The sequence below is a fragment of the Camellia sinensis genome, chromosome 4 (genome assembly GCF_055761805.1).
Source record: "Camellia sinensis isolate YWXY chromosome 4, ASM5576180v1, whole genome shotgun sequence".
Classification (NCBI taxonomy): domain Eukaryota; kingdom Viridiplantae; phylum Streptophyta; class Magnoliopsida; order Ericales; family Theaceae; genus Camellia; species Camellia sinensis.
In genome coordinates, this window is record NC_138964.1 from 167,675,575 (window position 1) to 167,686,389 (window position 10,815).

Sequence of the window (10,815 nt, forward strand, 5' to 3'; positions counted from 1 at the left end):
CAATCTAACCACCAATGAAATAAGCCATCAATAGTCCTTGGCACCACCCATAAACATCCCCACCAAAGCATTAAATCAGCCCACACTTGCCATGAAAATGGACAATGTAATAGGACATGAATAATAAATTCATTTTCAATTTTGCAAAAAGCACATAATACAGAAGCATTACTGTTCAGAACACCTATATGTTGTAAGAGAACCCCTGTTTTAACTCTATTCCTCCATGCCAACCACCCAAAAAATTGGACTTTGGAGGGATTGGCATTATTCCACACAAACTTACAAATTTGGAGAGAAGGGCCCAAAAGAGAATTACTAAACTAATATATATCTGAGACCTTAAAACTGTCACCATTAGACCCATTTCAAACAGGGCAGTCTTCTTTATCCAGTCTCAGAGGAGGGGCCACCAGTAGCACTGCAGCCAACCTGTTAACCTCTGCCTTTGCCCAATCATATAATGTCCTACAGAAGAAAAAGTTCCACTCCCCGGAGCTAGATTTCCTTTCAAAGAAATAAGACAGTGTGCCTTCATTTGCAATTGACAAGCTAAATAATCTAGGGAATTCATCTTTAAGGCATCTACCTCCAACCCACTTATCATACCAAAACTTGATTCTACTCTCATTGCCAGCCTTTATCTGATACTTCCCCACAAAGAACTCCACAAGAGGTTGATTTTGACTAGCAATTGTAAGAACATCTCCCCAGATTCTAAAAAATCTAGCTGATGAGCTTATAGGCGGGAGCCAATGAACCTCTTTAATCATGTACTTGCTGCATAACATTCTTCTCCAAAGAGCATTTACTTCACTTCCAAATTTCCACCACCACTTAAGAAGTAAGCTTGCATTGATATCCTTAAGTCTTCTAATTCCCAGCCCACCTTAATTCAGACTTTTAGAAACTTCAGTCCATTTCACCAAATGAACCTTCCTCTTCAAACCATTCCCACCCCAAAGAAAAGAAGCTTCAAGCTTTTCAATCTCTCTAACCACTCCACAAGGCATTCTGAACAAAGATAGATAATAAATAGGAAGGTTAGATAAAACGGATTTAATCAAAGTTAATTTACCTACAAAGGAAATAAGTCTTCTCTTTTACCCAATCAACGTAGACTTTATTGTATCTAGAACTGGCTTTCAAGTAGATTTCCTTCCTGGATTAGCTCCCAAGGGCAAACCCAAAAATTTAAGTGGCGGTCCATGGACCGTGCAATTCAAAATATCAGCATAAGACACCAAAGTTTCCTTTCCACTCCAACTCCACACACCACTCTTATGGAAATTAATCCTCATGTCAGAAAGGATTTTAAAGCATCTTAGTATCCGCTTTGTGAACACTATTTGATCCAAATCTGCCTCACAAAAAATCATGGAATCATCCGCAAATTGGAGATATGAAATCACTACCTCATTTACTCCTACTTTTACCTCCATAATAATACCTTTTTCATATGCTCTGTTCATTAAAATATTCAAACCTTCAGCCACTATGTTGAATAGGAAAGGAGATAGAGAATCACCTTGTCTGAGACCTCTTTATGGTGAAAATTTCTCTGTAGGTGAGCCATTCACTAAAACAGACAACCTTCTTGTAGCAATACATTCCTTTATCCAGGATACCCACTTAGATCCAAACCCAAAATTATACCCACACCCCTAGCATACTGATTCAATGTTCAGTAACCAATGTTCAGCATACTGATGCATAGTGTATATGTGTGTGTATATATATATATATATATCAATTTTAAATATTTTTCTGAGAATCAACTATTATCGATCATGATATTTTTTGTGAAATAACGAGTTTAGAAAAAAAAAATCGTACTTTTAATATATTTTTTTAAAATTAACAAATTTTAAGATCATTATCTTATTTCAATTATTTTACTTTCCAAATAGCACCAATAGGCTATTAAAATTTAAAAACAAAAAATCCAAGTTGAGGATTCGGACTAGGATGGGCGATCAAAGTTCATATAGTGGAGCAGGAGGTGTACTATTTATTGATTTCATGCAACATTTTAGTGGGAGATCCGACAGTCGTATCTAATAAATGCAACTCACAAGTTGAGATAGAGATGTTCTATGTACTAATAATTAAAGAAAGAAAGAGAGGTTATATCACACGAGCCACAAGTTTGAGCTGGATTTCCTTGCTTACGTGTTGATCAGCAGCTATCTCTCCCAATGGCCACAAAAATTAACCAGTTGCTATTATTATTATATAATAATAAGGTGGCCTCCTTTCAATATCTTCAAAGATCCATTCGCTTCCTATCAAGGATTTTGGCTGGTAAAGTTATCTTCTTTTTTTTTTCTTTTTTTTTTTAAATTGGTAAAGAAAATTTTTATTGGTGAAAACATACAAAGTATGATACAATACATCAATAAAGAGAAACTTGAAACTAACACAAAGCTCCAAGTGCCAGTTGGTGAAGAATCAACAAACTAGAGAACAAAGGATGCAGCCTCAACAACAAGCTTAGAAGAAAAAAAAAAAAAAACACAAAAAAACCCGAGATTAAAGTTATCTTAAATTACATAAAAAGGAGATTAAAGATTTTGTTGGGGTCACTTGGTCAATTGGCTACATACACCCAATATATGATGCTCTGCTATTTGCACCCATAAAATTTCTAAGTTCATTCCTATTCTGCCTAAATGAATTTTCCAGAATTAAATTTTTAAATTTTCATATTACACATATAATCTTACAAAAAGTACTCTTATTGTTAACTTCTAAAACCTTAAACCGACGCCCACTCACACTAATTAACCACATCATTAATTTTAAATTGTTTGCAACTCAACCTCGGATTTTTTTTTTTTAAAGATTTAGCATCACAAGGAATCTGAATAGCTTATTTTAATCATACGTAATCTTTCACACAATCTCTAAATACTCACTTTATGCCAATGTATAATATGTTATAAAAAAATTTATTCACATAATTTATTCTCTACAAATCTCTCAAATAATATGAGAAGAAAAAAGTAAATTAATCACCCACGCTTCTCTTCTCTTAAAACCTTCCAATCAATATTGTCATGTCATTCGCAAAATTTATATAAATGTAGTATTGTATAATGAATAACTTATTTTAATCATATGTAATTTTCACACAATCTCTAAAGTTCACATTTCATACAAATATATAATATATTATAAAAAATCCCAAACGGAGCACTTCATACCAGTTGCAAGTAAATAAATAATATAAGATCGAAGATCTAGGCATAAATTTAACTAAGATTTACGTGGTGATTTCCTTTTATCTTTTGATTAAAAAATTAGAGCACCATCCTCATAAAGTAATACCACCTTCCTTCATGTCCATCCAATATTATACAACTATTTATATATACCTCCACCAGCCCACTGCATCTCTTCACCAAATAACTTATCAACCTCTCTCTCTCTCTAGAAATATGGGTGCTCCTCAAAATCTCTCCTCTTTTAGATGTGAACTCAGAATCGTTAGAGCCAAAAACATAGAGTTGAAATCCAATGGACACTTGTTTGTCAGATGCTATCTCTCTGAAGGAAAAAACAACAGGGTTCGACTAGACAGCCAAGAAATCTCATCAAAATCCGACTTGTTTTGGAATGAAACGCTCTCGTTAGAGTGTTCGGGTACCCAAGACTCCATGGAGATGCTGCTGATGTAAGGAAGTGTTGTTTTTGAACTTCGGTGGAGAAGCAGCCTACCGGTTCTTGGGAAAATTGGAGGATCACATCTCTTGGGTAGAGCTGAGATTCCATGGAAAACTGTCTCCGAGACCCCGGAGATGGAAATTGAGAAATGGGCAGTCATGGTTCCAAAAAGTAGACGCGTATATGAAGATATCAAGCCACCTGCAGTGCAAGTAGCAATGAAGCTTATAGTTCCGACAGTAAAAGAGGCGATGTCGGTGCCAGTGCCGGTGTTGATGCCGATGACGATGAGGAAGAGGAGAAATAATCAAAGGGTGACAAATTCAGATGAGTGTGGATGCATGGACGTTGGGTGCAATTGTGCAGATTATGATATGTTTGCACTAGGTGCAGCTTTGGATGGCTTTTAGGTTGGCAAGCCACTTAGAAGCTCTAGGGTTGGTGTGAATATTTTTTTTTGCCTTTATTCCTAAATTTTTTAATTGAGACAACTGAATACATGATGGTGTGCGGCACAGTAGGACTCTTTAGAAATGCTTTGATACTTTAATTGAAATACAATTTTGTACTTATTTCATCTCAATTGACATTGTATAATGAAATCTTGGCAAAAAATTTGTATCGCTAGTGTTCTATTTATTTCATCTCAATTCATGGTATATATATGAATGTCATATCTAAATTGATAATTCATTTCATATGAATTTACAATATATATACATGTAATCAAAATAAAATCATAAATAACTATGACAACCCCACCACCTATAATATCTTGCATTTAATTAATTAAAGAGATTTGTATTTTAATTAGTTATTATTCTAAGTTAGTTTGGGATTTATGAGAATTATGAAGTCTGATTATTAAGGATTTATTTTGAAATTAGAAAACATTCAAATGGCTTAAGGAGGTAAAATTGATGTGTTAAATCAGTTTAACTTCAAGTATTGGACCATTTAGGAGTTTAATTAAATATTCGATTCAATTTAGTAAAATTGAGATTTGATTAATTGGGTCCGAATTGGAGTTAATTATGTTATGAGGATTGGAAATTGTGATTGTTATTAATTAAATTTACTTATGAGATGTCCAATTTAGAAATGTAATTTATTGACGGAGATTTTGAGTTTGATCTTGAATTGAAGGCATTAATGATTTGAGAAACTAAAATTAATGAGCTTAATAAGTTTAGTTAAATATTTGGAGCCTTTTGGGAGTTTAATTGAAAATTTAATTCAGATTAGTAAAATTAAATAGGATTAAATTAAGCCTTAATTGGGATTAATTATGTTAATTAGGTTTTGTGGTAATCATGACTAGTTTTTTTTTTTTTTATCAGCAAAAAACTTTATTGATATAAAGCGCAAAACATGCATACATTACATCAACAAAGCGGGGGAGTGCACTAAGCATCATAACTAACCTTAATGATCTCAACTAGGTTGGTACCGCAAAGGAAGCACAATCATACGCTAGTACTAGCCCAAGATTGGTGAGAAACCAATCAGAAGCAACCAAAAAAAGATACAGGGAAAAACAAAAGCAACAAACAACTAACAAAAGCTCCAACAAATCAACCAATGCAGCAGCCAAAACACTACCAGACCAGTAGCAGCAATTAAACCAGACCAACACGACCAGCAATAGCCAAAACAGTCAAAACACTACCAATGCAGCAGCCAAAACACTACCAATGCATCAGCAATTATACCAGACCAACACTACCAATGCAGCGGCCAAAACACTAACCCAACGAAAACACTGCCAACAATAGCATTTCAACTCCCTCCTACTATCTGCACTACACCAGCGGTAGCAATCTACCTCAACCAAGACAGAGCAGCCTCCTACAGCAGCATGCCAACCAACCAGAGCAGCTTCCTACCAACAGGCCTCTGAGCTTGTAGCCTTTTCATCTGAGTTTTCCCTCTCACCATGCTCAAGCATACATCAGCTGCACCAAACACCAGCAGCGCAAAACCAGCATACTCCAGCACAACATACACAGAGAGGAACTTTGAGCAGATTGAGCAGACCTTTCACCAACGTTACACCAGTAGCATACACAAGACCAGATTGAGCAGACCTTTCACCAATGTGATGGTTCTTTATCCATAGTCACTCTAGCATTTCAATAACTCCATTATCTCTTCATGATAGTGGGGCCAAACACATAGTGAGGACCTAACAATTCTGCTGTTAGCTGAATCAGTCAACAGAGCTGAGCAGGACAGACCAGCAAATAGACTAACACATACCTGAGACAAAACACCCAACCCATACCAGAGCAGACACTAACCAACATCAGCATCAAGCATAACTAACCAACATCAAAACATCGTCAAAACATCAGAACAGCTAAGACACTGCAACTAAGACACCAAAACAGACAGCACCAAACCAGAGCAGACAGCAGCTAATACACCAGATACCATCATAGCAAACCAGCCTCAGATCAACAGAACAGAGAGACAGAGCAATATGTAAGACAAAACAGCCCAGAAGAACAGTTCGAACAAGCTCTGCAGAGTCAGAAGAATAGCACAGAAGCAAAAGAAACAGAATACTAGAAGGAACATACCAGACAGAATCAACTAAAATCACTACCATTTCTGATGCAAAACAAACAAAACTCAACCAGATAATCTCCCATGACAGATACACACTCAACCACCAATTCTTAGACAGAACTTGACCTGCTGCAAGTTGTACACCAGATCATTTACAGAAGCTGCCACCTGTAGTAGCGATGCCTTAGTCCACAAAGCTACTCGAACTTTCACAATGTCGCATAGAGCTTCAAAATCTGGTTGTAATCCTTTGAAAACACACTCGTTTCTATGCCTCCAGGTAGACCAAAAAGTTGCCATAGGAATGACCATCTAGATTTTCTTCTCCAATTTTGGCATTCTACACCCATACCACCACTACAGCAGTCCATCTACAGAACCTGGCATGACCTACTGAAAACCCCACCATCTCACAATGTTTGACCAAAGCCTCCAAACAAAAGGATATACAAGAAGAATATGCTCCAGGGTTTCAACATCATTATGGCAGAACACACATTCAAGATTGACACTCTCATCAAGTATACCAATTCTGTGAAGAAACCAGGAAGTTTTAACCTTACCAAGCCATGCCAACCATCTAAAAAATTGTACTTTAGGAGGAGCAAAATTATTCCATATAGAGCCTGTCATTGCCATAACTGGACCAAGAAGGGATTCACTCCATTTATATGCTGATGCTACACTAAACAGTCCAGATGACTCTGATGTCCATTTCAATGCATTTGGTTTTTCACTGCAAAGATCTGGTGCACTCCTGAGCAAACAAACTAATCTAAGTACTTCCTCCTCCTCCCATGCCAACAAAGTTCTTCTAAACTCAAGGTTCCAATCATCAGCTACACCCCTATTCTCAAAAAACACCCTTACCACCCTATGCTTATTATTAGATAGACAGAAGAGTCTAGGGAATTCCTCCTTTAAACATATATTACCAATCCACTTGTGTAACCAAAAGTGAACTCTACTCCCATCCCCCAAAGCTATCTGAGAATTATGAATATAGAAATTATGCAAGTCTGGATTCAACAAAGCTACATTAATTATATCAGTCCAGATCTTAGAACCTCTACCTTCCAAAGTTGGCAACCATTTCCCATATTGAACATTATATTTTGCACATATCACTTCCTTCCAGAGTGTGTGATTCTCAGCTCCAAACCTCCACCACCATTTTAGCAACAAGCAGTCATTGAATGTTCTAATCCTCCTCAACCCCAAACTACCTAGAATATTCTTATTCTTTGCAATTACCTCCCAATGGACTAAATGCACTTTTCTTCTAAGGTCTGATCCAACCCACAAGAAAGCCGATTGTATTTTCTCAATCTCCTTAGCCACCCCAATAGGAATCTTGAACAATGATAAATAATAAACCGGCAGATTGGACAAAACTGACTGGATTAGAGTTAATCTCCCGGCAAAAGAAAGTAGTCTTCTCTTCCAATTAGCCAATTTCTGCTCGAATTTGACAAGAACAGGTTTCCAAGTGCTTCTCCTACTTGGGTTGACCCCAAATGGAAACCAAAATACATTATAAGTAGCTTTTGATAGAGGCAATTTAGATTAAAGGCAAACTCTTGCAATAGTCCATCATCAACCCCAACACCACAAATGACACTCTTGTGGTAATTTATTTTCAGCCCCGAAGCCATCTCAAAGCATCTTAAAATTCTTTTAATATTACAAACTTGCTCCTTCTTAGCTTCACAAAACAAAATCGTGTTATCCGCAAATTGCAAATGAGTTACTCTTAAGCCATTTGACCCCACATCTGCCCCATTGATTAAGTTTAACTCTGTTGCCCTGCTCAGTAATATATTGAGGCCCTCTACTACAATGTTGAATAAAAACGGTGACAATGGGTCACCTTGACGAAGGCCCCTTTGAGGGCAAAATTCAGGTGTTAGTGACCCATTAACCAAAATAGAGATCTTAGCAGAGGATACACAAGCTTTCATCCAACTCACCCATCTAGATCCGAAGCCAAAGTTTGAGAGCATGTTAAAGAGAAACTGCCAATTGATTGAGTCATAAGCCTTTTCAAAATCCAATTTGAGAACCAAACCTTTCTTATTGGATCTTTTCCAACCATCAACAATCTCATTAGCAATAAGAATCCCATCCAGAATATTCCGACCACCTAAAAAAGCTGACTGAACCTCACTAATAATCTTGGGCAACACCTGTTTCATCCTATTTGATAACACCTTTGCTAGAATTTTATACATAGAACCAATCAGACTAATAGGCCTATACTCTTCTAAACAAGAGGGACTATCATTTTTAGGAATTAAAGCAATGAAAGAGCTATTGATCCCACCCACTAAACTTGCATTTTGATGAAATTCCCTCATAAAATGTATCACATTAGATTTCATAATTTTCCAACATTTCTTAAAAAAAGCCAAGTTGAATCCATCAGGTCTAGGTGCCTTATTCCCATCACAAGTCTTGATTACAGAACTAATTTCCTCTTCAGTAAACTCTGTTAGATTTTTATTCTTGGCAATCCCGTTTGACAAAACTCCTTTTAGTTGTACTTATTTTCGCACTTTTTATTTCAGTGAGGCTATGAGTTTTTAGATGCGAATTCAACCCGAATTGTGCCTTATAGAGAAGTTTGTGATGTTAATGCTTTCAAGATTGCCACTTCGCTGATTATGACGGGGCTCGAGCGAAGGCTGCGTCTGCATAAAGACCTGAAAGAGGTGTTTGTTCGCTCGAGCGAAGGATGCATGGCTCGAGCGAAGCCACTTATGGAAAACACGCGTTTTTGGTTCCTCGCTCGAGCGAGAGAGTCTTCGCTCGAGCGAGCATCGCGATTCAGATTTCTATAAGTACGTGTTTCTGTCAGATTTTAGGATTACTGCTCCAGATCTACTTTTTGAATATTAAGATTTATATCAGGGGATATTTTGCTAGTTTTCTTTGATGTTTTGATTGAGTATTCAACTCATGATTTTAGAAGTTTACATCAAAGGATTGTTTGTTTAATTCTATACAAAAGAGAGAGTTGTTCTTCGGTGGATTCTGAAGAATACGAGCCTGAAGCTTTGGTGGATTCTGGAGTGGCTCATCATCAAGACAATTCTGAGGTGAAGACGGGGTTGGAAAAGACACATAGGGGTTGGTTCAATTCGGGCGTGGATTCGCTAGGTAATTGAGAGTATACCTGTGTAATTCCTTTATATCTTCTTAGTGGATTGTTTTGTGGCTATTGCCCGTGATTTTTTTTTATCACAATTGGAGGTGCTCCAATTGTGGTTTTTCCTTGTGTCGATTTTTCTTGATTGTTTGATTGCGATTGTTTTATTGTTTTAAATTGATACATAATCACAAATCAATATCTAGTGGATTTCTAGATTTTTCAAACTTTGCCTCCAATTGTTCAACGGCTTGTGATCCTCCAATGTTCTTGAACTGCCCAGATAATTTAGGTCTGACCTTCCAATCCTCAGAGAAATCCTTTAGAAAGTGGGCCTTCACCTGAGCTTTAGTTTCCATAGGGTCCTCAAGCATTGTACCATTCACAACAATGGAGCACAAAGAATTCCTACTATTCCTGCTACAAGCCATAATGTGGAAATATCTTGTATTTTTATCCCCTTTAAGTGCCCAATTCATTCTGGATTTCTGCAACCAAATCCATTCCAACATTTTACTAAGCCTCTAAACATCTTCCCTCACTTCCTTTCTCCTAATTATTTCTGTAGGTAGCAAAGGTCTGTCCTCAGCAAGCAAATCAAGGGCATGAGCTTCTTCTTCAACACACTTAAGCTTATTTTCCACCTTCCCAAATACCTCCACATTCCACTGTTTTAAAGCTTGCTTCAGGGCTTTAAATTTCATGAAGCATTGAAACCCTGCCCAACCCTCTACTACAAGCCCAGACCAACTATGTTGTACAAAAGATAGGAAATTAGGATGAAGTAACCAAGTGTTGAGGAACCTAAAAGGTTTAGGTCCCCAATCCCTATCATCCTCCATTAATATAATAGGACTGTGATCGGATAACAATCTAGGTAGGCCCCAAAGTTTAAAATTAAAATTCTGCACCCATTCATGATTGAGTAGAAATCTGTCTAGTCTACTCCATTTCGCCCTATCTTGGGAATTACACCAAGTAAACTTCCTCCCAAGCATAGGCATATCGATCAGCTCAAGTTGTTCAATCATGTCATTGAAATCTTTCATCCCTCTATCCCTTCTAGAACACCCAATTTGTTATGAGATAATCTTTATTTCATTAAAATCACCCCCCAAGCACCATGGTCCTAGAAATTTGGATTTCAATCGACCTAAAAGATCCCACAACTCTTTTCGAAGCCCCATCTCATTAGGACCATAAACATTAATAATAACGCAATTGAAGCTAAAGAACAATGTACCTGCCAGCAGGATGAAGTTATGATTACAGCAACAAGCTTGCAGCTGGAGCACCTTAGATTTCCAAATACACAGTGTAGACACCCCATTTTGACCGGCCCTAAGACTTGGGCGCTTTCTTTTGATTACTCAATGATGAAAACAGGAATATGCTATCTCACAAAATTCTCAGTAAAAAGATGGAATATA

At 37.0% G+C, this 10,815-nt stretch overlaps 1 protein-coding gene across 1 annotated transcript; it reads right to left on the reverse strand.

Moving 5' to 3' along the window:
- Positions 1-5,514: 5,514 nt before the first annotated feature.
- LOC145824206 (uncharacterized) lies at positions 5,515-9,897 on the reverse strand. Its single transcript, XM_082923827.1, has 5 exons — positions 9,614-9,897; positions 7,929-8,514; positions 6,688-7,695; positions 5,857-5,925; positions 5,515-5,703 (listed from the first exon to the last, which is right to left on the reverse strand). The coding sequence occupies exons 1-5, from the start codon at positions 9,895-9,897 to the stop codon at positions 5,515-5,517; spliced, it is 2,136 nt and encodes a 711-aa protein (XP_082779953.1).
- Positions 9,898-10,815: the final 918 nt, after the last annotated feature.